This window comes from Canis lupus, chromosome 1 (genome assembly GCF_003254725.2).
Source record: "Canis lupus dingo isolate Sandy chromosome 1, ASM325472v2, whole genome shotgun sequence".
NCBI classification, from domain to species: domain Eukaryota; kingdom Metazoa; phylum Chordata; class Mammalia; order Carnivora; family Canidae; genus Canis; species Canis lupus.
Window position 1 is genome coordinate 90,979,906 of NC_064243.1, and position 27,442 is coordinate 91,007,347.

Below are 27,442 nucleotides of genomic sequence, written 5' to 3' on the forward strand. Positions count from 1 at the left end.
AAACAGCAATTTAAGACAAGGCAGTGCTCTGGTGCCCCCTTAAACCCACCCTTTTAACACAGTGACGCTTGGGACCTGTGGCTCAGATGGGGAAGCGTTTGATTTTGTTTCCCTGTGAACGTTTTGTGCTTTTGAGTTTGGTCACCTTTCAGCTGAAACCTTGGAAGAGTTTTTACTATTACAAAGTAGAGGCACAGGGTTGGATCAAAGGATAAAATACCCAGGGGAAGGGAAGGTGGATCCTTGCCTTTTGAAAGGACAGCATTCTTCGAGTCCTGTCCAGGTCTACAGGAAGACATGACATAAACTGGTGAAATAGTTGACCAAGGTCACAAGTGAACAGGTGGGCAGTAAAGACTCTATACTTTTACCTGCTCCTGGGAAACGTCAAGTGAGAAAAAGGGGAGAAACAACCAGACATCCTGGCTCTTTATTTCTAAAAGAGTCACGTGATAGATGATAGATCTCAAAGTTTCCTCAAAATGATTGTCTAAGCAAGTAAGTAATATTCTTGGAATCCCATGTCCTGGTGAGCACCTTTGATTCAAAGTAATAAGTTCAAGGAGAGAAACCTGAAGAAAGAAATAGGAACTTAATAGTATATTAGATTTTGATGGTTGTGATACATTAAAGATTTTATGGAATTATTCTTTTCTACTATTTATTTGGCCTTATTATGGTAGAATTAAAAGATGCCAGTTGGTGAAATGTGCTATTTATGGTGATATAAATAAAAGTTGATCATATACCCCTTAGATATCATTTCCCCGGAAAAAATTAGATTAGATTTTTGACTTACAGCATGTTTTTAAAGAAGGTAGCCCAGTAAAAGTGTTTGAGACCTACTTTATTTATGGATAATGATATGGTTCCAAATTACATTAGAGTGTAAATTCTCATTCTGTTGAATCCTAGTATGTTGTTGTGAATATTTATTTATGCTCTGGCATATCTCCTTGTGGTCCTTAGTTTATGACTTTTTAAAAACCTACTTGCGGTTGTACTGCATTTACAATTTGATGCTCTGTGTTTGTGTTTTTGTTTATTTTTATTGAAGGTCACAACAAGGATTTTTCCCTTCTTTAAGGTATACTCTTCAGATTCAGAATTTCAGACTCTAGCATTCCTTTGCCCTTTTCCCAATAAATATTCTGGATGGTTTAAATTAGTTATTTTAAATAATGCTGTGATGAACATCGTTCATGTATGTGTCTGTAATATGGACAAACTTATGTTACATATGTGTGTTATTAGCCTAGAATAGATCACCAAAAATAGAACCATGCAGCAGGGTAAACTGTACTTAAGACTCTTGATAAAGCCTTGATGCTTTTTCTTACTGAGCTGAGTGAGCCCTTAATCAACTGCTAACATCTGGGCATTTACCTTACATTAACCCAATGTAATCGTATTTTTGTTGATAACTTGGGCACGTCCTGTTATCTATAGTCCTAACTCAACCCTGGGTGACTTTTAACAGCTACCACTTCACTGTGAAAAGCAAATCTACCCGCATCGCATTCTGTTTTGCCATAACCTCCTGTATCCTTTAGGTTTCCAAGCTTGTTAGGAATTATCAATCAATACTCAGTAAGACTCAGGTGAGAGATCGCAATAGTGAACACAGCACATGTGCTTGTCACACCTGTTTTGTGCCTGGCTCGGGTCTTTGGGGGCTCTCTGGGAAGTGGGTGCCTATTGTGTTTCAGGTGCATTTTTAAGTGGTTTGTATTTAACCCTATAGGAATCTGACACTGAAAAGCAACAGCATACTTTGACCTACTACCCTCCAATATTGAGGGCATTTTTTTTTTTAAGTTTTCTTCCCAAAAGGGTTCCTGTGTTTGATTCCTTTAGGATTATAATAACTTTTTCTTTTGTAAAATCCTTCCAAGTGGGTATTCTAAATCATGACATTTTTTTTTTTTTTAATGGAGGCAGGATAGGTTTTGTTTAGTTAATGTGGTTATTTCCATGTTAGATAAATTCTCTTTTTTCAGAAGTATCTATTATTCATGATTGTCAACGGATTAGCCTGGGCAGATAAAAAGAAAATCATGAAACAAAAACCAAAAAACCTCTCACCCAATACCTTATCTTCTTGGTTTAGGTTTGCAGGGAAGGCACAACAGCTGGCATTTTAGAGGAGTAGGTTCCTTAGCTTGCATTTCAGGCTTCTGCCCTCTTCCAGATTTGTCCTACCTAACATGCAATCAGAAGTAAAGCTGATGTTTATATAATGTTCATCACGTATGCTGTCACTATTTAGAGTCCCAGGAGTACAGATGTGAAAGTAGCGTCATTTGGTTTATTGAAGTAATGGGAAAGAAGTTGGTTCCCAGATGAAGCACAGCAAAGTTCACCTCACTTGTGTGTCTGCGTATCCGTGCGCATAGAGGCCGTACATGCAGGGTTTGCAAACCACCATTCCCATGGTGGCACAGCACGCCACGACACCATGGCCGTGTGTCCCTGTGCCCATTCACCTCTGTGGAGGGGAACCTCGGGGCAGCTTGCCCCCCAGCACCTGTAAACTCCATGAGGTACACACTGTTGTTTTATATTTTAGGTTATACTCCTCCCACCCAGGTTCTTCCTTATCCAGGTCATGGTTGCTCTTCTGTGATAGGTCACTATACGAAATAGAGGTGAAGTCATGGACCATCAGTGCATTCCTTTTTCAGAGGAGGGGAGCGGGTATCGCTTCTGTCATGGAGAGCAGTGTACTTCCAGCCAACAATTTATACTTCAGCCTTAAATTGTATAAAATGACATAATGGAAAATACCTGGGAAGGGGGGTGGTAAGTTAAGCATTTCAACAGAAACAGAACACCTTCGGCAAACCATTATACAATTAGTCCATTGTCCTGGACTTAAAAAAACTTTCCAGCACTGAAAAAAAAAAAAAGGGCATTTAAAAAGGTATATTGAAAAAGCCTTTGCTCAGCTTAAGTTTGAGAGAGAAATGCCAAGAATTCAAAACTCTGGCAGGCTGTTTCACTTCCTTTTTAATTTATTTTTTTAACCTTTAATTTAGGAAAGAAGTTCTTGTAGTGATCTGTCAGCAAGTGGTTCTCCTACCTCGATGCATTCTTTAAGATTTTTTTTAATTTATTTTTTCTTTTAGAGAGTCCATATACAGTGTGGTGTGTGTGGAGGGGAGAGGGAGAAGCAGACTCCCCACTGAGCAGGGAGCTGGACTCTGGAATTGATACCATGACCCTAGGATCCTGACCCTTAACTAACTGAGCCACGTGGGTGCCCCAAACTCACTACATTCTATAGGTCATGTAAAGCTGGATGCCTTCCTGACATTCCTGCCTGAGCTGGCCCTATAGGTCATGTAGAGCTGGATGCCTTCCTGACATTCCTGCCTGAGCTGGCCCTGCCTCTGACAGGGATGGGGAAGGTTTTTAGCTATATGTTCAGATGTTCCCACCCTCTTCGGAAAAGAGAGAAGAAAAAAAACCCACGTATATAAAATAATTAAGTTCTGGGCAGTGAAGTACGAAGGGTTAGTGTGAGAGTAAGAATTTCTTCCCTTTGTTATGGAGGATGGGTTCTTGAAGTATGGTTGGAAGTATGGAGACTGGGAATTAGTAACTAAGTAGGCATTGGCCATGGTCTTCACAGGCACACAGGAAAGAAGCTGTCCTGACCAGAAGAGTCAGGTCATCAGTACAGACAGGGTTTGCAGAGAATGAGCTGAGGAGGGCTTTGAAAGCCAGACTGAGATGTCTGTATGATGATCGAACCAACATCCACAAGAGGTATTTTCCCTGTAGCTTCCAAGTATTCCAGTTGCTCCTGTCCTCTGTCTTTAGGGAGACAGGAGAAAGGAAGTAGGATGGGAATATTGAGTCATATGAGCACTAACTTTTGAAACCATCTGAACCAAATAAATTTGGTATTATTTTCTAAGTGAGAATGTTCGGCTGTCTCCTCGATGAGCACAGGTCAATTCTGGTACGCGTCTCATCACAGGATCTAGAATCCTCACAACCTGACTAAGGGTAGAGACATCAGACCAAGGTTGCTTTGGCCATTTTGCCCCTGTTCGAAAGCACTTTATCACATTCTTGGTGTAAACAGCTGATTTCTTATTTCACCAGTCTTACAGTTGAAATCAAGAGTCTGTCCGTCACAGGTGTACAAAGATGTCCTTGTAACCCATCAATAGAAAAATGACACCATCTGTTGGCAATGTACAAAATGACAGCATGAAGATGTCATTGAGGGTCAGGTGTTCAATCTTGAGTTTACAAAGGGGTCTGACTTTTGATTGTTGAGAAGACAAGGATGGAAATAGGAAAACTGATACCGATAAATTGCCTTTCAGATACTCTTGTTTCAAACAGGTAAAATGTTTGTGTATATAAATCTCAGAATGGTAGGAAAAGAAACAACCCAGAAGTTGTGGCCCCGTGTTGAAGGTGATAGTAAATAAACTGGTTTTTGTCATATACCTTGTGGTATGATTTATGGAGGTACAAACACATTTATCAGCCAGGGGTGGGGGGAGGGCGGGTAGGGGTGGCTGTGGGGTGGGAGACGCTTGTTGGTTCTTCCCACGATAACCTAAAAATCCAATTGCCTGGTAAACTGCTGTGCTCTTAAACCTCTTGTGTGTGCCCCTGATTTTCATATTCATGAAGCTCATATATGTATCTTTAAAAAAAAAATAAAGCAGAGACCCAGCTTAACAGAAAAACTCGCCCATTCCTTTGACAGAGGATTTTCGGTTAATTTATGCAGGCCCCTATGCTCTTCAGCATTTTCCCCACTGGTTGCTAAGCAACCATTTGAGTTACTGCGCATGCCTTTTTTATGATAACTGTCATTATGAATATTTTTTAATTATACAGCTGGGACTATGGATTAAAACAGCATATTGTCACTCATTCTTAGCCACAGCTTCTAGCATCCTTGCACACTCCTGGGCTCACCTTCTAGAATTTACATGGCCGTGATTGATGTTTATTTTTTGGTATGTCTGCCTTCACAAAGGACGTAGAGACGGCATTGTAAGGGAAGCAAGATTTTTGTGAAAAATGACTCCACCATACCTCACAAGCTGCCATTGATCTGGATAGGCCAAGTCTGATGTTAGAATCTTGAACTAAATTGGATCTTTGTTCCTTTGACCGTGCCTGCTTCTAATATTCTAAGTGATGTTAAAAGCTTATAATGCTTTATAGACTGTTTTTCAGAGTTATAAATCACTAAGCATTTGTTGCTATTAGTATTTGCTTTCAAATAAAGCTACCATGGATTTGAGGGAGGGTACCACATTAATCCCAGACACACAGGGCATCCATACTTACTAAATGTGTTCTTTTCTGCCCAAATGGCTCCATATGCACAGGAGTACAGTTAGGCAATCTGAAGGGGTTCCTCTGGCAAATAATAATAAAGGTATGCCTGGGTCACAGTGTGTAAAATATTCTCAAGGAATAAGACAGAAAAGAAGGACACACAAAAGCTTTTCATTTGAGTTTCCAGAGTACATTCTAACATACCATTTCCTAAGTACACAGGGAGTTTGAAGACAAAGGAGCGTGGAAATAAAGCTATTGTATTTTTTTTTTTACCAACTCAATTATTATTCATTTAAAAATGGAATTGTTGGTTGAATAGGACATTTTAAATATTTCTATCAAAAAGCAGAGATGGGTTCACTCGGAAAGGAACTCACAGTGGACTTCCCATATCCGATGTGTGACAGAAGAAGGATCTAATGGCATTTTAATGTGATTTCAGAGTTAGCACAAGGAGCATTAATCTTGAGGACAGTTGTGGGATTTCTCTTGATTTAAAGGGCCCTGTGTCTATAAGCATGGGACACAGTTTGCTTTTTTGACACTTTCTGAAATCTCTTTTTGGTAGCGTATGATCGGATATGTTTTTGTTTGTTTCTCCCACCCTACAGTTCAGGGCGGCAGCTCAGTGAAGTCTTCATTCAGTTACCTTCGAGGAAGGAATTACCAGAATATTATGAATTAATTAGGAAGCCGGTGGATTTCAAAAAAATAAAGGTAGATATTTTGTTTTACAAGCTTTATAAAAAAAGAAGGATAAATTCATTGAAATGATGACAGGACTTGGCAGTGTCATCCTGTCTGACCCCTATGGACACCGCCCTCCCCCCCCACACATGCCATCTAGGGCTTGTCACTAGAATGACTCAGATATCCTTGGGCCTTTATATGTATCTTATTATGTCGAGAGCACATATTGTATGATACTGCGTTTTATTGAAGAAGTTTCAAACTCTTCCCCCCCCACCGCCCCCATCCTTTTGCTGTTCTGGTTTCCCATCCCCTGCTCCTCCTTCCCCCTTACAAGAAGGGACACCCAAGTGTGGTATCTCTGAATGTCACCCCCTGGAGTTGTGCAGACCTGCATCCCCTGCAGGGCGGTTGGCTGTGAAGACAAAGGGAAAAATTAGGCTTTTTTTTTTAACCAAATAATGATTTTTTGCATTTTTTCCCCTCTCCTTTTCTTTCCTCTATTTTATTCAAAATTTGCATTAGGAAAGAATTCGTAATCACAAGTACCGGAGCCTGGGTGACCTGGAGAAAGATGTCATGCTTCTCTGTCACAATGCTCAGACGTTCAACTTGGAGGGATCCCAGGTGTGTCTGGAGTTGTCTGAAAAATGTTTAACCTTATAGGTGCTTCTGTGCTTTTAAGTGATACATTTCGTTTTCTACGGTTTGAATCATTGCTACTCCCTTGGGCAGAATCAAAAATAAGAAATAAAAGCCTACAGTTGCTAGCTAGAATGTAAGTAAATTGTGGCTTTGGCACTTCCAAATTAAGGCCAGCCCCTTTGTACCATAGCTGTGCTAGCTCCTACTGGGTGTTTCCTTCAAGGCTTGGCTTCTAATTGGAGGAATTCCAGGAAATCACTTAGTGTAATGCTTAAAAGGCTAGAAGTACAGTTTTTGCTTTTGTAGAGACTGTGAATTTGATGATACTCACCTTCGTTTCTCTGACCATAACCTTGCATCAGGAAGTGAAACTACTGTAATTTAAAACAAAACAAAACAAAAATATATCTAGAGAAAAACCACTGCCTCTGATTGCTTACAGAAAATGCTTGTCAAGCCAGCTGCAATAAAGAACTGCCCTTGCCTACTACTGTGTAGAAATGAATGACACTCAGTTGATTAGAATAACTAGGGGGAGGATTCTCTCACTTTAATTATACCCTGGTCCCACTCTCCTTTTGTAGGCGCCCCCTTTTTCTTGTCTGTATTTTTGGCCCAATGCTCTTGTATCTTGAAAAAGAAAGGAGAGGTCAGTGTGTCTGCCACCCATTACAGTGTCAAGCCACTGTTAAGTTCTTGGAGTTTCTTTCCAGATCTTGTTTTTCACCTTCATGTCAATTCTAGCCATTAAAATGGAGAGAACACCAGATTCCTTGCATAAGCTTTCTCTAAAAAGACTGTACATTTCCAGACTCATGGTGGTGTGTGACCAAAACACTAGTTCTTGAGAGCATGTCTTCTGTGTTCAAGGCATTATTCAAAGAATGCAAGAATGAACACGAGGACACAGAGGGTATGTAAGAGTCAGCAAGGATGTGTTCTGTGAATGCCCACTTGCAGTCCCTGCATAGGTTTTTGGGATCTTCATATTCTGCTGGGGCAGCATGGTACCATACATCCAGTCCCCTTCAGTGCTGCAGTCTCCCTGCCCACCCACAGCCTGTCTTGCATAAGAAGTAGAGTCACACATGGCCTCTCGATTGGCTTCCTTCTTACTGCCTCCTGGATACTAGTTGCTCTCTCTCTTACCACCTTTTTCTGCCTGTCTACTACCCACCATCACCATGTGGTATTGGGTTCTAGACCGAATTCCATCTCCATAGGCTCCTTTGCAAAAATTGTATCTCTACCCTCATGCTGTAGCCACCTTCTCCACTGCTTCTCAACCTAAACAGTTTGTGGTCCAATCACAAGGGCCCCATGAACACCTGCATCCCTGGATACACATGCTGTTGCAAGAAATAGGACAGAGAGAGCCTGTGTACCCTTAATATGGTCACAAGACCACAACATCTTGCATAATGCAGTCCATGGTCATCACCAGGAAATGGACCTTAGTGCAATGCCAGCGGCATGCCCCTCCTTCTCACTTGGTTTCCTTCCCTAAAATCCCCCCCCCACCTTTCTCAGCCCTGATGGAATCCTCCTCACCTGTGAATATGCAGCTGAATTCTGATTTTTGGCAAATTCTGTCCCAGAAACCCCACCCCAGAGCCCCTCCCCATCCTCTGTTCCCTTGTACTAAGTCCTTTGGTACTTTCTCCAGGGTGCCTCATCACCTTCAAGTGTGTGGCTCCTCTTTACAATGAAGGATTCTGTTCTAGAGCCAGAGCCATTGTTTACTATGGTTTTGTATTTGTTGAAACACCTGAAATGTATCATTGTCACCATTTTTAAGGGTACAGTTCAGTAGTACTAAGTATGTTGTCTTGATTGTGCAACAGATTTCCAGAACTCTTTCATCTGGTAAAGCTGAAACTCTATACCCATGAAACACCTCCCCAGAGACAGCTCCCCCCATCCTTGGGAACCACTATTCTATTTTGTATTTCTATGAATTTGACTACTTTAGTTGCTTCATATACATGACTCAGTCAGTATGTGTGTGTCTGTGTGTGTATACATAGTATATATAAATTCATTTTCCATATATACTGCCTTTTAACCATCCATCCATTGATCAATGGACATGGACACTGGGTCGGCTTTGACTCTTGGCTGTTTTTTTTTTAAGATAATATTTATTTATTCATGAGAGACCCAGAGAGAGAGAGAGAGAGAGAGAGAGAGGCAGAGACACAGGCAGAGGGAGAAGCAGGCTTCAGGCAGGGACCAGATGTGGGACTCGATCCCAGGTCTCCAGGATCACACCCCTGGGCTGAAGGCAGGAGCTAAAACGCTGAGCCACCCGGGTTGCCCCGACTCTTGGCTATTAAGAAAATAATGTGCTGTAAACATGGCTGTGCAGCTCTCCCTTTAAGATCTTGCTCTCAGTTCTTTTGGACATATACCCAGAGGTGGGGTAGCGGAATCAAATGGTACTTCTGTTTTCAGTTTTTTGAGAAACGAGACCACTTTTGAACTTTAGGTCTTAGCAAATGCACAGGGCTGTGCTCAGGTATGTGCATACACTAAAAGTGAAGTATTGATTGGAATAGTAATGGCTGATACCGATTAATAATAAAGAACAGCTTCCATTTGTTAGGGGATTTGCATTTTATTTTTTTAATTTTTTTTAAATTTTTATTTATTTATGATAGTTACAGAGAGAGAGAGAGGCAGAGACACAGGCAGAGGGAGAAGCAGGCTCCATGCACCGGGAGCCCGATGTGGGATTCGATCCCGGGTCTCCAGGATCGCGCCCTGGGCCAAAGGCAGGCGCCAAACCGCTGCACCACCCAGGGATCCCGGGATTTGCATTTTAAAGAAGGTTGCTTTACCACAGTATCTGATAGAACAATTCAAATTTAGTTTTTTAAAATACTCCTTTTGTTGGCAAAATGAGAGGCTATTTTATGGAAGCTCACCATTCCCTAAGTATCTGTGCCCTTACACACACACACACACACACACACACACATTATTTCACCTGCAAATGGACTTTTTCCCCTAAGAATAAGTGTGTCTATATTTGAGTTCAGTGTTTTCCTATTGGGTTTTCTGCTGCCATAAAAGCTATTACTAATGGAAGATAACAGGATTCACGTGTAACAAAGCAGGTGTGTTCCTCGAAGAGAAGAGCACACTGTAGATGAGAATCTAGGGGGCTTCGGTTTGCAGTTTTTAACCAATGCCACTCTGACCCGCTAGATCTATGAAGACTCGATCGTCTTACAGTCTGTGTTTAAGAGTGCTCGGCAGAAAATTGCCAAAGAGGAAGAGAGTGAGGACGAAAGCAACGAAGAGGAGGAGGAGGAAGATGAGGAGGAGTCTGAGTCAGAAGGTAAGTCCAAGCCTGTGCTTCTTCCACTTCTTTGCCCTTTGCTGCCTGCATAGACGGTTCTACTGATGCTAACGAAAAACTAGAGTCCAGCAGATCTGGATTCCACTTCTTCGTCTCCTGTGTCCTCACTGGGCAACCTCAGGCAGTGTGCTTAACCCTGCTCAAGGTTGCTTTCCTTCTCTATAAAACCCAGGTACTAAAAACACCCCCATGCATGCATGGAGCTTAGCATAGGGCCAGCTGCCATGCACTCACTCACTGAATGTTGTCTCTGAAAACTCAGTGTAAAATACAATTTCTACCAACATTGCTGTTCATACCACCTATGTTATGTAACACAGTGGCCTTCTCACCTGGAGGGACTGATGGGCATTGATTCCTGGGCACCACCCCCAGAGTGTCGGTTCTATAACCCGTGTTGGGGCTTGCGAGCATTTCTAACCCATTCCCAGGGAATCCTGAGGCTGCTGGGCCCAGGACCACACTGTGAAAATCCCTGTCTTAGAAAATGATAATGGTCAAAAAGAGTTGGAAACGTGGTCCATCTTATCCATCATGGATCAGACACTGATCCCACCTTTATTTAAAATTTTGGTATTCAGGGCAGCCCTGGTGGCCCAGTGGTTTAGGGCCACCTTCGGACCGGGGTGTGATCCTGGAGACCCGGGATCGAGTCCCACATCAGGCTCCCTGCACAGAGCCTGCTTCTCCCTCTGCCTGTCTCTCTCTCTGTCATGAATAAATAAATAAAATCTTAATAAAATGGAAGAATTACTTAAAAAATAAAAAATAAAAAATTTTGGTATTCATTATGGATTTTTTTTTTTTTTTGCTGCATTAATTTTGAGTTTTTCAAATACTGTGTTAGTGTCTTTACTTTGATTACTGAGTTTTGGTGCCTTCAGAAATTTTTTTAAATTAAGTTTTTAATTTTAATGGCAGAATAGTTCCATACAGTGTTCTGTTAGTTTCAGGAGTACAATAATAGAGTGATTCAGCAACTCTACACTCCTCAGTGCTCTGCAGATGGGTGCTATCCTTAATCCCTATCACAGAAGTCCCCATCCCTCCATCCCCCTCTGGTAACCATCAGTTCTTTATAGTTAAGAGTTTGTTTCTTGGTTTGTCTCCTTTCCTTTGCTCGGTTGGTCTGTGTGTGTGTCTTAAATCCCAAATATGAGTGAAATCATGGTATTTGTCTTTCTCTGACTTATTTCATTTAGCAGAATACTCTAGCTCCATCCATGTCATTGCAAATGGCAAAACATCATTCTTTTTATGGCTGCATAATATTCCCGTGTGTGTGTGTGGACGTGTGCACAACACATCTTTGTCTGTTCAGAAATTTTGCACCCAAGGCAAATAACCTCTTGTGTCTTAGCTTCACCCCAGCTCTGGTTGATAACCCTTATATTGACAAGATCAAGGCTGTCCTCAAAAGTCTCAACTTTTTTTTTTTTTTTTAAGAGATTTTATTCATGAGAGACAGAGGCAGAGGGAGAAGCAGGCTCCATGCAGGGAGCCCAATGTGGGACTCGATCCTGGGTCTCCAGGATCACATCCTGGGCTGAAGGCAGGTGCTAAACCGCTGAGATACCCGGGGATCCCAAGTCTCAACTTTCTTACCGAATTATGTCCTCACCCGTACCTCCTCCCCAAGTAATAAATCCCAATGGTTTAGGGTCTACTATGTCAAACACTATAGGTAGACTTCAAATTTATTAGATTTGTTCCTGAGGACACAGTGCAGACGACTCGGAAAGTATTTTCTTAACAAAGGACAGTAGTGTAATTCCATGATGTGGTATACACGTAACATTTTGAGAATTTGCCTTCCAGTTTTTTTCTCTCCCTATTTTCTTTATAAAAAGCCCAGCACACTGGTTCGCAGCCTAATTTTTCTATATTATGAACATTTTCCTATGGCAGTAAGTGCCTTCATATAGCAATATAAACGTTCATTAATGGAGTCTAACACAATGTATCAATCTCACTCTTAAATAATGTCCTGAAAATGTTTACCCATATATCACTGCAGACATTTTCCAAACATCTGATGTGTGCACACTGCCCCATGGCCTGGAGTTTCTATCTTTGTCAGCAGTGTGCTTGAGTGTCTCACTCCCCACACCCACACCTGTCCTCAGTGTCATTCTTCTCAATGATTCTGCCTTTTATTAATTTAACCTTTCCCAACTTTGTACAGTTATTCCCCAGTTCTGATATCCCAGCATGTGAGGTCTTTGGTCTACATAACAGACCTTAGCTAGAAAGTTCCTGATTTCAGAGCCACATCTCTAATCTGTTTTCAGAGAGCTGCCCTTTTACTCCAAGCAGTTTAGTTTGAGCTCTCTTGAGACGCAGTGTGTTAACTTGCTGTGGTCGCCGTAACAAATCACCACAAACATAGTGGCTTAACACAACATTCATTTATTAGCTCACAGTTCTGTAGGGCACAGTGTGCTGTGGGTGTCTCTGGACCAAAATCAGGGTGCCCGTGTCCTGCACTCCTCGATGGAGGCTGAAGGCGAGAACCCAGGTCCCATGCATCTTTCTCACGCTGTTTCCCTTCGACCCTCTCTTCTTCTACATCCTTTTAAAATTGAGTATATAACAGATATGTTAATTTCAGGTGTACAATCTAAGGATTCAATAGTTGTCTATATTGTAAAACGTTCACCACAGTAAATCTGGTTCAGATCCATCACCACAAATACTTAGAAATGCTTTCTTTTGCTGGGAATGTAAAAGATGTACTTGTTAGCAACTGTCACGTATACAGTATTATTAACTACAGTTAACGTGCTCTACCTTAAACCACTGGACTATTTTATACCTATAAGTTATACCTTTTGACCCCCTTTACTCATCCTCCAATCCCCACCTCTGGTAACTAGCCTCAGGGATTTTTTTTGGTTTTATTCTTAAGAATTCACATTTAAGGGGGATCCCTGGGTGGCGCAGCGGTTTAGCGCCTGCCTTTGGCCCAGGGCCCGATCCTGGAGACCCGGGATCGAGTCCCACGTCAGGCTCCCGGTGCATGGGGCCTGCTTCTCCCTCTGCCTGTGTCTCTGCCTCTCTCTCTCTCTCTCTCTGTGACTATCATAAATAAATTAAAAAAAAAAAAAATTCACATTTAAGCAAGATCATACAGTTATTTATCTTGCTCATTTCACTTAATCTAAGGCCCTCTGGGCCCATCTTGTTGCCACAAATGGCAAGATTTCATCTTCTTTATGGCTGAACAGTATTCCACTACACATGCGCGTGTGCGCGCACACACATTTTTTTTATTTACCCATCAGTGGGCACTTAGTTGTTTCAAATCTTCAGTATAAGTAATGCCACAATAAACATGGGGGTTCATCTTTTTGATTTAGTATTTTCTCTATGTAAACACCCACCCATGTAAATTGCTGGATTATGATTATTTTTAATTTTTGAGGACCCTCTATACGGTCTTCCATGGTGGCTGCACAAATTCACATCCCCATGAACAGTGTACAACGGTCCCCTTTTCTCCATATCCTCACTCAGATAATAATCTTACTTATTACAGTCTTTTTGATACTAGCTATTTTAACAGATGTGAGGGGATACCCCATTGTGGTTGTGAGCTCCCATTTCCCTGATGACGAGACATGATAAGCACCTTTTTATGTACTTGTTGCCCATCTGTGTATATCTTTGGGAAAATGTTCAATTTCTTGGCCCATTTTTGAATCAGGGTGGTTTGCTATTGAGTTACAGAAGATCTTTACAGATTTTGAATATTAACTCTGTAACAGAGAGGATATGCAGCGTTTTTTTTTTTTTTCGCCCATTTGGTAGGTTGCATTTTCATTTTGTGGATGGTTTCCATTGCTGTGCAGAAACTTTTTCGCCTAATAGAGTCACACTTGTTTATTTTTGCTTTTGTTGGCAATGATTTTTCAGATTGGACACCATAAACAAAGTCAAGACCAGTGTCAAGGATCTTACTGCCTGTTTTCTTCCGGGACTTTTATGGTTTCAGGTCTTAGGCTCAAGTCTTTAATCCATGTTGAAATAATTCTTGTTATATAATTTTTGTATGGTGTAAGATAGTGATCCAGTTTCATTTTTTTTCCTGTTTTCCCAGTGCCATTTACTGAAGAGACTGTCCCTTTGCCATTATACATTCTTGGCTCCTTTGTTGTTAACTGAGTGTGCTTTATTTCTGGGCTCTCTGTTCTGTTCCAGTGATGTATGTGTCTGTTTTTAATGCCAGTACTATACAGTTTTGATTGCTATAGCTTTGTAATATAGTTTGAAATCAATGAGTGTGGTACCTCTGGCTTTGTTCTTTCTCAGGATTGCTTTGGCTACACTGGATCTTTTGTGGTTTCATACAGCTTTAAGGGATTGTTCTCTTTCTGTAAAAAAAAAAAAAATCCATTGGAATACTGATAGACTGCATTGAATCTACCAGTTGCTTTGGGTAATATGGACATGTTAACAATGTTTCTTCCAGTTGCTAGCACTAATATTTTTGCCATTTCTCTGTGTATGCTTCAGTTTGTTTCATTAATGTCTGATAGCTTTCAGTTTATAGGTCTTTAACCTCCGTGGTTAAATTTATTCCTAGGTATTTTATTCTTTGTGAGGCATCTGTAAATGGAATACTTTCTTAATTTCTTTCTGATAGCTTGTTAGTAATGTATAGAGATACAAAAGATTTTGGCATTCTGATTTTGTATCCTTCCACTGAATTCTTCAATTAGCTCTAACACATTTAATTTGAAGACTCTAAGAGAATCTTAGAGTTTTTCTATGTGTAATATTATTTGCACATAGTGATTATTTTTTTTCTTCCTTTCCAAATTTTTTTTCTTCTTCTTGCCTAACTGCTCCAGGTAGGACTTCCAATACTGTGTTGAATAAAAGTGGGAAGAGTGAACATCCTTGTTTTTGATCCTGATCTTAGAGGAATTCAGCTTTTCTCCATCAAGTATAGTATTCATTGTAGGCTTGTCATATAGGGCCTTTACTATGTTGATGTATGGTTCCTCTATATGTACTTTGTTGAGAGTTTCTTTCACAAATGGCTGTTGAATTTTTTCATGCTTTTTCTACATCTATTGAGATATCATGATTTTTATCCATTGTTTTGTTAATATGGTGCATCACATTGATTGAGTTATGGATTTGAACCATTCTTGCATCACTGAAATAAATCTCCTTTAAGATTTTATTTTTAACTAATCTTTATAAATCTTTATACCCAACATGGGGCTCAAATTTACACAAGAGTTGTGTGCTCTATCAACTGAGCCAGCCAGGCACCTTAGAATAAATTGCTCTTGATTGTGGTATATGATCCTTTTAGTATTGTTCAATTTGTATTGCTAATATTTTGTTGACAAGTTTTCCACCTGTACTCATCAGGGATAAGGGATACTGGCCTGTAATATTCTTTCCCTGTAGCATCCTTGTGTGGTTTTGGTACCAGCATAATACTGGCCTTGGAAAATGAGTTTGGAAGTATTTCTTCCTCTTCTTTGAGTTTGAGAGAATTGGTATTCATTTTTTTTTTTTCAATGTTTAGTAGAATTCACCAGTGAAGCTGTCTGGTCCCAGACTTCTGTCAATTGGGAAGTGTTTGATTACTAATTTGATCTCTTTACACAGTAATTGATCTGTTTATATTTTCTATCTTTTTACAATTCAGTCTTGGTAGGTTGTATATTCCTAGGAATTTATTTCTTTTAAGCTGTCAGATTTGTTGGCATATGAACAATTGTTCATAGTAGTCACTTAAGATCCTTTGTATTTCAGTAGTAGCAGTTGTAACTTCTCTTTCATTTTTGATTCTGAGACCTTTTTTTCTTGGTGAGCATAGCTAAAAATTCATCAATTTTGCTTGTTTTCAAAGAAACAGCTTTTTAGTTTCATTGATCTTTTCTATTATCTTTTTACTCTCCAGTTAGTTCTGCTCTGATCTAAATTATCTCCTCCTTTCCACTAAGCTTTGGACTTGTTCTATTCTTGTTCTAGTTGCTTGAGATATAAAGGTAGGTTGTTTAAGGTTTTTCTTCTTTCTTAGAAGTGCTTTTGCTGCCTAAGTTTTGGTTTACTGTGTTTTCATTTTCATTTGTCTTAAGGTATTTTATTTCTCCTTTGATTTTTGTTGTTGATCCTTGGTTGTTCAGTAACATTGTTTAATCTCCACGTGTGTGAATTTTCTAGTTTTCTTCTCATAATTGATATCTATTTTCATAGCATTTGATCAGTAAACGGTGCTTTATATTAAAGTCTTCTTAAGATTTGCTTTGTGGCCTTACATATGTATGACTTATCCTGGAGATTAAGAAGAATGTGTATTCTATTGCTTTTGGATGAAATGTCCTGTAGGTGTCTTTGAAATCCCTCTGATCCAACATGTCACTTAGGACCGATGTTTCCTCATTTCTTTTCTGTATGGTTGATCTCTCCATTGATGTAATTGGAGTCCTAAAGTCATGTGCTATTATTGTATTGCTATCTATATCTTTCTTTAGGTCTGTTAATATTTGCTTTATGTTTTTGGGTGTGCCTATGATGGGTGCATAAACATTCACAAATGCTATATCCCCTTGGTGGATTGACCCGTTCATCATTATGTAATGATCTTTTTCTTATTGGAATTGTCTTTAAAGGTTTATTTTGTCTGATATAACTATAGCTTTCCCAGCTGTGCTTTGGCTTTGATTTGCATGGAATATCTTTTTCCATCCCTTGATTTTTGTCTGTGTTTCTTTAGATCTGAATTCTTTTGTAGGCAGCAGAGTGGTGGATCTTTTTTATTGAAGTATCATTGACATACGATATCCTCTTAGTTTCAGGTGTACATCATAGTGACTTGATATTTTTATATATTACAAACCGGTCCCCACAGTAAGTCTAGTTATCCTCTGAATCCATAAAAAGTTATTACCTTATTATTGGCTGTATTCCCTATGCTGTCCATTATATCTCCAAGACTTTATTTATAAATGGAAGTTTGTACCTCTTAATATCCTTCACAACTCCTCCTCAACCTGGTAACCATTTTTTTTCCTGTAAGTGTAGTCTGTTTTATTCATTTTATTTTTTAGATTCTATATGCAAGTGAAATCAACATGGTATTTGTCTTTCTCTGCCTGACTTATTTCACTTAGCATAATAGCCTCTTGATCTATCCAATTTGCAGTAAATGGCAGGATTTCACTTTTTTACGGCTGAGGACTTTTATTGTGTACCCATATGTCACATCTTATTTATCCACGTATCTATTGATGGATACTTAGGTATTCTTCCATATCTTGCCTGTTGCAAATGATACGGAAATGAACATAGGGCTACATCTCTCTTTGAATTCATATTTTCCTTTTTCAGATAAATACCCAGAAGTGGAATTGCTGGATCATGTGGTAATACTATTTTTAATTTTTTAAGGCATCTCCGTTCTCTGTAGTGGCTGCACAAACTTACATTCCCCCCAGCAGTGCATGAGGATTCCTTTTTCTTCCACATCCTCACCAACACTTACACTTCTTTTTGATAATAGCCAATCTGACAGGTGTGAGGCACTATCTCATTGTGGTTTTGATTTATATTCCCCTGACGATGAGTGATGTTGAGCCTCTTTTCATGTGCCTGTTGGCTGGCATCTTTGGGAAAATAACCATTCAAGTCCTCTGCCCATTTTTTAACTGTGTTGTATTCGATACTAAGTTTTGTAAATTCTTTATATATTTTGGATATGAATCCCTCATTGGATGTATGATTTGCAAATATCTTTAACATTCAGTAGGTTGTCTTTTCATTTTGTTGGTGGTGTTTCCTTCACTATACAAAAGCTTTTTAGTTTGATGTAGCCCCTTTGGTTTATTTTAGCTTTTGTTGCCCTTCCCTGAAGAAACTAGCACCAAAAAGAATATTAAAACGGATGTTGAAGAGCTTACTGTGTGTTTTCTTGTAGGAGTTTGATGGTTTCAGGTCTCACATTTAACCTTTTATTGCATTTTGAATTTATTTTGTCTTTGGTATAAGATAGTGGTCCAGTTTCACCTTTTTGCATGTAGCTATCCAGTTTTCCTGTCATCATTTATTGAAGACATTGTCTTTCCCCCATTATATAGTCTTGTCCTTGTCATAGATTGACCATATAAATATGGGTTTATTTCTGAGCTCTCTATCCTATTCTATTGATCTATGTGTCTCTCTTTGTGCCAGTACTATGATGTTTTCATTATTATAGTTTGAAATCAGGGATCTTGATACCTCTGCCTTTGTTCTCAAGACTGCTTTGGCTATATGACATCCTTTGTGGTTCTATACAAATTTTAGGATTTATTTGTTCCAGTTCTATAAAAGGTGCCATTGATACTTTCATGGAGATTGTATTGAATGTTTAGATTACTGTGGATGGTATGGACATTTTAATAATACTAATTTTTCTGACCCATGAGCATGGAATATCATTCATTGTTATCTTCAATTTCTTTCATCTCTTTGGTTAAATTCATCCATAGGTATTTTCTTTTTTTGATGTAATCCTAAGTAGGATTGTTTCCTAAATATCTCTGATAGCTCATTAGCAGTACATGGAAACATAAATGATTTCCGTATGTTGATGTTTGTATTGTAACTACTTTGCCAAATCATTTATTCATTCTAAATAGTGTTTTGGTGGCGTATTGAGGCTTTTCTATATATAGTGTCAACGTCCTCTGTAAATAGTGACACTTTCACTTTTTCCTTTCCAATGTGGATGCATTTTATTTCTTCGTCTTCAGTAACTGCTCTGGTTAGGACTTCCAATACCACGTTGAATAAAAGTAGCAAGAATAGGCATCTTTGGCTTATTCTTGTTCTTAGAGAAAGAGATCTGTTTTTCACCATTTGAATAGGTTATTAGCTGTGGGGTTTTTGTATATGGTCTTCATTATGTTGAGGTATGTTCCCTGTATACCTACTTTGTTAAGAATCTTTATCCTAAATGACTGTTGCATTTTATCAGATGTGTTTTTGGCATCTATTGAGATAGAATTTTTATACTTTGTTTTGTTAATGTAGTATATTATATTCTTTTGTGGATTTGAACCATCCTGCATCCCTGAAATAAATCTCACTTGACTGGTATGTGATCTTTTAATGCATTGTTGGATTCAATTTGCTAATATTGAGAGATATTTGCTAATATTGAGAGATAGTAACAATTTGCTAATATAGAGAATCTTTGCATCTGTGTCCTTCATGTATATTAGCCTGTGTTTTCTTTTCTTGTAGTGTCTTTGCGTGGTATCAGGGTAATGCTGGCCTTAAAGAAGGAATTCTTTCAAATTCATTGTACAAGTTTTGGAATAATTGAGAAGGATAGGTTATAACTGTTGCTAGAAGTCACCTGTAAAGCTTTCTGGTCCTGGACTTAGTAATTTAAAAACCCATGAAACAGATTCAATTTCATTACTTGGATTTGCTCTATTCAGATTTTCTATTTCTTCATAATTGGGGCTTAGAAGATAGTTTCTGGGAATTGATGATTTTTTTTTTCTGTTTTCCAACTCATTGGCATATAACTGTTTATAGCAGTTGCTTATGTGCCTTTGCATTTCTGATTTTATTTAAGCCTTTTTCTCTTAATGAGTCTGGCTAGAGGTTTATCAATTTTTTATATCATTTCAAACAATGTTTAGTTACATTGATGCATTCTATTTTTTTAGTCTCAGTTTCACTTCTTTCCTCTCTGATTTATCTTCTTTGACTAACTTTGGGCTTTCCCTTGTTTCTTGAGGTGTGCTTGTATTGCCATGAACTTCCATCTGAGAACTGCTTGTGTTGCATGCACAGATTTTGAAACCTTGTATTTCTGTTTTCAGTTGTGCAAGAGATTTTTTAAATTTCCTTTTTCATTTCTTTGTTGACTCAGTGGTTGTTGAGAATGTTTAGTAGCCACATCTTTGTGGATCTTTTATCCAGTTTCCTTCTTGTGATTTCTAGTTTCATACTGTTGTAGTTTAAAAAAAAAAAAAAAAGGACTTTCCATGATTTCATTCTTCTTAGATTTATTGAGAACTGTTCTGTGACACAACATGTTATCAGTCCTGGACAATGGTGTCTGCAGCCCTGAAAAGAATATCTTCTCCAGTGTTTGGATGGAATGTTCTCTATACATATGTTAACTTCATGTGATCTCATGTGTCATTTAAGGCCATCAACTGATGTGTAAGCAAAGTAATATACATGAAAGGTGGGGGGCTTTTACTGTCCTTTTCTTCCTTTATAGTCTTTAATATTTGCTTCATGTATTTAGGTGTTCCTATATTCAGTGCATAAATATATATGAATGTTATATCTTCTTGGATTGACCTTTTCATCATCATGCAATGCCTTTCTTTTTTCCTTTTTAAAGACTTCCCTTAGTCTAACTATTGTTGCTCTAGGTTTTCATTGGCATGGAGTTTTGTTTTGCTCCATTCCTTCCCTCTAAGTCTGTGTATCTGTAGGCCTGGAGGAAGTTTCTTACAGGCAGCCAAGAACTGGGTCTTTTTTTTTTTTTTTAATCCATTCAGTCAACCTGTCTTTTGGCCTCTTTAGTTCATTTATATTATTGATAGCTATGTGCTTATTGCCATTTAGTTGTTTTCTGGAATGTTTATGGTTCTTCTCTGAACCTTTCTTTTGCATTTCTTCACATCTGTGGTTTCATGACTCGGTTTAGTGGTATCCTTAGTTCTTTTGATCTTTTGTGTATTTACTGTAGGTCTTCGCTTTGTATTGCCAGGAGACTTTTATAGCAGTGTATTTTAACCTGATAACAACTTAAATTTTAACATATTCTAAAGCTCAACATCTTTACTGTCCCCTCTCTACCTTTTTAGGTTTCTTTTTTTCTTTGAGAGAGAGAGCACCAGTAGAGGGAGAGGCCAAGGGAGAGGGAAAAGCAGGCTCCTCCCTCAGCAGTTAGCCTGTTGTGGGGCTCAGTCCCAGGACCCTGAGATCATGACCCGAGCTGAAGGCAGACACTTAACCGACTGAGGCGCCCCCTCCTTGTTTTACTATGACTTTTGTCTTTTAACCTTCATACTAACTTTACAAGTGATCAGTTCACTACCTTTACTATATATTTACAGTGAGATTTATTTTTTCCATACAATTTGCTACTAATTTGCACCCTTCATTTTTAGCTGAAAAAGTCATCACTCTTCTTATAAGGCTTGTTTGGTGTTGATGAACTTTAGCTGTTGCTTATCTGGAAAACCTCTTTCTCTCTCCAATTCTGAATGATAAACTTGCCAGGTAGAATATTCCTAGTTGGCCTTTTTTTTTTTTTTTTTTCTTTGAGCACTTTTACTGTGCCTGTAGCAGCTGCTACTTTCCGGCATAGAAAGTTTCTGCTGAAAAATCTGCTGCTACTCTTAGGGGATTTTCTTAGTACTTTTCAAGGCACTCCAGGCCCAGTTTCCTTCGGGCTTCTGTGGAACTCCCCTCTGGAGCTTTAAGTTCAGTCCTTGCATTCTCCTCTTCTGCTTTTACTGGGTACTCGTTTGCATTCTCTGCCTCTTTGTGGAAGTTCTCACTGTGTTCCCTGTCCAGTGAGCACTTTTGTGGCCATTATTTTCAACTCCTCATCTGAAACAGTCCCTAAGAAAATGGAGGTAAGGGGTCGGGGGCACCTGGGTGGCTCAGTGGTTGAGCATCTGCCTTTGGCTCAGGTCGTGATCCCAAGATCCTGGGATTGAGTCCCTCATCAGGCTCCCCACAGGGAGCCTGCTTCTCCCTCTCTCTGTGTGTCTCATGAATAAATAAAATCTTTTTTTTAAAAATGGAGGTAAGGGCAGGGGTACACCTAAGTTTTTATCTTCCTCTTTTGTTTTGAACACATTCCTGTGTCTCTTCATTTTCCTTGACTCTGTGTTGGTTTCAATGCATGAGTTAAACCACCATTTTTCTCACTCTTGATAGAGATGTAACTTCCTTAGCCCTATCCCTGTTCTTTGTTAGCAGCCTCTTTTATTTTTAGTGGCAACCATGTTAAGGTTGTGCCAAAGACCAGTCATCCTCTCAAAGGGGAGGATCTCCGTGAGCTTAGATGCCAGACCCTCGGGCAGCAACTTGTCAAGTAGGTGATCATACACAGTGCTGCTGGATCCTCAGCATGAGCCAGCTGGCCACCAGAGCCAGGTGACCTCGAGATGTCCCCTGGCTGGCCATCCTCTAGGCAGCCTTTTGAGGGATACTGGCTTGCCAGAGTGTGGCAGAAGAGGAGCTCAAGGATCATGCCCACCCTGTAAGATCCTGTGCAAGGATTACTGTTTGTCCTTAGATAGATGTGGGTTTCATTAGAAACTTGCCCCACACACCACATCTGTGCCTCTTGCCCCAAAAGACTGCGATAATTGGACTCTTGTCCTTTGGCTGTGCCCTGAGGGGGTCCTAACTGCTAAACCTGGGGTACCAGAGGAGTACACAAGCTCCTGTCCAAGATGTAAACTGGTAAGCCAGAGGGAAAGTGCAAAGAAGTCTCCATCCTGAGAGGGCTCCCCAGCAGACCTTGAAGTGGGCATCAAATTAGGTGCCTGCCCCTTTTAACAAAACCAAGAAGCCTCTTTCACCTAAAGTCTGAGTGGGGCTCAGTCATTGCCTGGGTACTCAGGCAGGAGACCCACCTCTCAGCTCATTAGAGCCTCGAGACATTTTCTTACATGCAAGACCCACTGGTTTTCAAAGTTAGATGTTTTAGGGACTCCTCCTTCAGGTGCAGGTCTTAAAGGTTGGTATACCCAATGTGGGGTTCAAGCCTTTAACGCCTCTGGGAGAGTCTCCAAGTTTGGAGTTCCCTCCTGATTTTGGGTCACCCACCCCAGGGGTGGGGTTTGGGGTGAGTGTGTAGCTTAGCCTCTCCAGCCTTTTTGATGTGTTTTCCTTAGTTACCTACTATATAGGGGTCACTCAGCTCATATGGGGGGCTTTGTTTCCTGTGGATTGGGTATGTTCTTGAGTTCAGAATGTTCCTTCATTGCCATCATGAACCAGTCCTTTCTGAAGGACTCGGGAGCTCACCTGGTTCATCCAGGATGTCTCCGCTTCTCAAGGTCAGCTGCTCTTGCCATGTAATGTCACATTTTGGGATTAGGACTGTTATTCTGCGTGCCACCCTTGATAATTAGTAGTTTCAGTGAGTCCATAAAGGCAATATCCTAAAGGTGGAGGATGCTATTTATAGTGCTCAGCTGCTGGTCCAGGCTTTCAGCCTGGTTCTGCCAGGCAGCCTGTCAAGTGGGTTTCCTGGAGGTTCGTGTCCACCAACACCTGAGCCTGATAGTTTTAGAGTATCCCACACACCAGGATGTACTTAAATTATGTACTTGAAAAGACATTTTCTTAAATTTTCTGTCTTGTGCCCTTTTACACTTCGCAGGGATTTTTCTGCACTACAAATGTCAGGAAGGCCTCCACCTGTATAGATAGAGATTTCACTCTTTCTTTTCACTGAGACATTTTTTTGAGGCCTTTATATCTTTAAGCATTTCTATTACTTGGTCGACCTTTTCATCTCCCATCTTTTCTTCTTTTCCTACACCACGCCAACCACCAGCCCCTACACCTTATAGTCCATTCTGAGCGGACATTTGGGTACAAGGGTTGGAAGCCTTGACTAGGAGAGAACCACTGTGCAGACTCGGGATGGGCAGAGGGCCTATGCTGGCACTACCCTTCAGAACAGCTTAGATCTCAACTGTGTTGTCAATTTTTTGTAAATGTAGTGATGGGTTCCTCCACAAAAGAAGTGTGAAAATCTCTCCTCTCTAAGCTTCCCTCTGGAGCTCTAATTCCCTCCAGGATAGTAGTATCTCTTTCTAGGTGCCTTGAGAGAGTCCCACACCTTCAGTGAGTTCATCAAGTATTCTATAGATACCCATCCCAGAACAGTGCCGTGGAACAGATGTTCCCTGTATGTTGGACTACAACACTTACCTCCGTGGCATTGCGTGTTGAACTCTCCCACGAGTTTTTCTTTATTCCGATCCTTAGAATAGCCCTGTACAGGTGAAGAGTGCTGTCATCCTGAAGGTTAATTTAACAGGACACTTAGAAGTTTCCCATATGGATATATTCACCATACCTCCCCCAAATTCTGCTAGATCTGTCAAGAAAGAGGTTTACAGCCGCTTTGCTTTACACTGGCAAATAAAACAAAAACTGGGAACTTCAGCACCCATCACTGCCTTCCTTTATCCTGCTTAAATCATTTATAGCAAGTTAAGGTAGAACATTTTCAGGCGTTGGAAAGAATGAGGCAGGTATATATCAATGGATAGAAATGTCCCACATTATGTGAGAATAAAGGCGAGGCCTCAAATTTGGGCATGCATAAAGCAAGTGGATATATGGGAACACGCACCTGAATTCTCTATATTGTCTCGCTGTACGATTTATAAACTATAAATTGGTTTTTTTTCTAGAAATAATCACCAGGAAGAATAAGGAGATCCTAGAGATGGGGAAAGAAAGTGTTAATAATCATTTAACTTTCCATTTTGTACTTTTCTGTGCTGTTATTATTCAACTTTGAATTTTCCTTTTAAGTCAACTACTTACACAGTAACATTGGCCTTAAAAAAAAAAAAAAGATTTATACTTAACTTTGTAAGGAAAAAGTACAATTCTGTTGAATAAACACCCACAACCCTCCCCAAGTAGGAAAGACAGCTCTGCTTATCCTGCTGAGGAAGATCCCTGTCTGACCATTAGGAAGCTGCAAAAGGACCCCCCCCCACTGCCTTCCAGGGGATCTCATCCCCTAGTGTTGCCGGTTTTGGGTAACAGTGTAATTCTACTCACCAACACATCTTGGTTAGGAGGATGAAGAGGGTGCTACCAGGACGATGGACAACAGGCATAAGACGAGAACTTTTCGGGTGCTCTGGGACCTTTGGTTTGTCCTCTGCAGCATGATGATCTTCTTACTACAGGGAAGTCGAAGAACTTCCCTGCGATTCCTCACTACTGTTTTGTTTTTGTTCTAGCAAAGTCCGTTAAGGTGAAAATCAAGCTCAATAAGAAAGACGAGAAAGGCCGGGACAAAGGCAAAGGCAAGAAAAGGCCGAATCGGGGAAAAGCCAAGCCTGTAGTGAGCGATTTCGACAGTGATGAGGAGCAGGATGAAAATGTAAGTGGAACTGGCTGTGGCTGAAGCCCAGAAGCCCTCTCCACTCCTTTCCTCTCATGTAACTGCTTTATTATCCAGAAATGGAAATGTAAAGACGTAGGGAGATTTCATTACTGAGGGTTGTGAACTGAGCTTCATGATCTATAACAAAGGATTTTCGGGCTTTTGGTTAGTGCCTGTTTAACTCCTCATGTGAGCTTTCTTATCTTCCTCCCACTTAGGAATACAGTCTTCTCTCTGGCCGGGTATTTTAATATTTGAAAAATTCAGGAGCAGGTATAGAACCAACCCCTGAAAGACTCACCTTGCCCACTGGTGTCATCGTTAATGCTTGCATGAGCCTCCTCAGAGAGCTCTGTCCCTTGCAGCCTAGCTGAGAAACCAGTGCCTAGACTCTGTGGGTCACAGAAGCAAACAGGGTAACTGGGTCTAGTGCACTGGCCCCAGATGCAGGCGACACGTGGCAGCACTGGAGAGACTTTTGCTACTTTGCCTTGGGAAGTGCCTTCATGGTACTCATTTTCCAGGAGACCTCAGGTTCTGTATCACCAACCCCCCTACCTTTCCCCACCCCCCCCCCCACCTCTGGATTTAGTCTGCAGGCTAATTTGGTTTTCCTGCAGGAAATGTACTGCCCTTTGAGTCTGATGAAAAACATGTGAGAATTCTTAAGCCACCCCACCCAGCCTTCACCCTTGGCCCAGACTTTTTCAAATATACTTAACAATGCTGTGTTTTCTTTAAGAGACTTACCCATGAAGTAGGCAGCAAACGCATGGTCCTTTTTATCTCTGGTGGATTTTCTAAGCCCATCGTGCTAAAAATAAGAGTTATTAGCCTTGAAACTTTTCATGCCAAAGAGAAAGAGAGCAAGACAGTGGTACAGATGGCAGGTTGTGCTCTGGAATTCCCCAGCAGGAGCTCCTACCACAGAATGAGGAAACGGGTGAACTCTTTCCAAAATGTCATTTCTTTTCTACTCTGCCTCTGGAGGGTCTACTATATCTTTTTCTTATGTGTGATTTCATTTTTATCATATTTTTATTTTTAGGAACAGTCAGAAGCAAGTGGGACTGATGATGAGTGATCAGTATGGACCTTCCCCGCCCCCTCGGTAGAACTGAACTCCTTCCTCCCCTCTCTCATTTCTACCCAGTGAGTTCACTTGTCCTATGGGCACTGGGTTATTTCTGTATCATCATCATCTATAAACTAGCTTTAGGATAGTGCCAGACAAACATATGATATCATGGTGTAAAAACACACACACACACAGACACACACACAAATATTTGTAACATATTGTGACCAAATGGGCCTCAAAGATTCAAAGATTAAAAACAGACAAAGCTTTTGATGGAATATATGTGGGTGGATAGTATATTTCTATGGGTGGGTCTAATTTGGTAACGGTTTGATTGTGCCTGGTTTTACCACCTGTTCAGATGAGAAGATTTTTTTGTCTTTTTGTAGCACTGATAACCAGGAGAAGCCATTAAAAGCCACTGGTTATTTTATTTTTCATCAGGCAATTTTCAAGGTTTTAATTTGTTTGGTATCTTTTTTTTTTTTTTTTTTACACTGTGGTACATATAAGCAACTTTAATAGGTGATAAATGTACAGTAGTTAGACTTCACCTGCATAGACATTTTTCCATTTTATGCTCTATGATCTGAAAAAATGCTTTTTGAACTGTATAAGATTTATGTCTACTGTAAACATTGCTTAATTTTTTTTTGCTCTTGATTTAAACAAAAAAAAGTTTTGTTGAAAACGCTATTGAATATTGCAATCTATATAGTGTATTGGATGGCTTCTTTTGTCAACCTGATCTCCTATGTTACCAATGTGTATCGTCTCCTTCTCCCTAAAGTGTACTTAATCTTTGCTTTCTTTGCACAATGTCTTTGGTTGCAAGTCATAAGCCTGAGGCAAATAAAATTCCAGTAATTTCCAAGAATGTGGTGTTGGTGCTTTCCTAATAAAGAGATAATTTAGCTCAACAAACACTGCCTCTTGTTTTTTGAGTTCTAAGGGATTGAAACCCTGGTGCCTGAGTCTCCTGCAGAGGGCTGGGCAGTCTCTGGCTACAGAACACTTGTAGGGGGGGGAGCGGGGAAAGGATCAAGAGAGCCAGTCTCTTGGAATGAGGCAGGTTTATCACAAAGAGAAGAGGCTAATCTCAAGCAATAGGAAGCATGTTGCCATGGGCCAAACCACACTAAGTCCCTGCTCAATCTTTTCCAGTGCTTTAAATTGTTTACTAGCCCAATAAGCTATATGGCAATAC

General features: G+C 40.1%; 1 protein-coding gene across 5 annotated transcripts in view; it reads left to right on the forward strand.

The window, feature by feature from the left end:
- Positions 1-27,159, forward strand: part of SMARCA2 (SWI/SNF related, matrix associated, actin dependent regulator of chromatin, subfamily a, member 2) — a 175,119-nt gene extending 147,960 nt beyond the window's left edge. For all 5 annotated transcript variants that reach the window (XM_025423415.3, XM_049092459.1, XM_025423418.3 and 2 more), the window contains 5 exons: positions 5,931-6,036; positions 6,535-6,636; positions 9,865-9,997; positions 25,009-25,151; positions 26,203-27,159. In XM_025423415.3, the coding sequence (XP_025279200.1) occupies positions 5,931-6,036; positions 6,535-6,636; positions 9,865-9,997; positions 25,009-25,151; positions 26,203-26,238 (520 nt within the window). In that variant the 3' untranslated portion in view covers positions 26,239-27,159. The remainder of the gene's footprint in view (positions 1-5,930; positions 6,037-6,534; positions 6,637-9,864; positions 9,998-25,008; positions 25,152-26,202) is intronic.
- Positions 27,160-27,442: the final 283 nt, after the last annotated feature.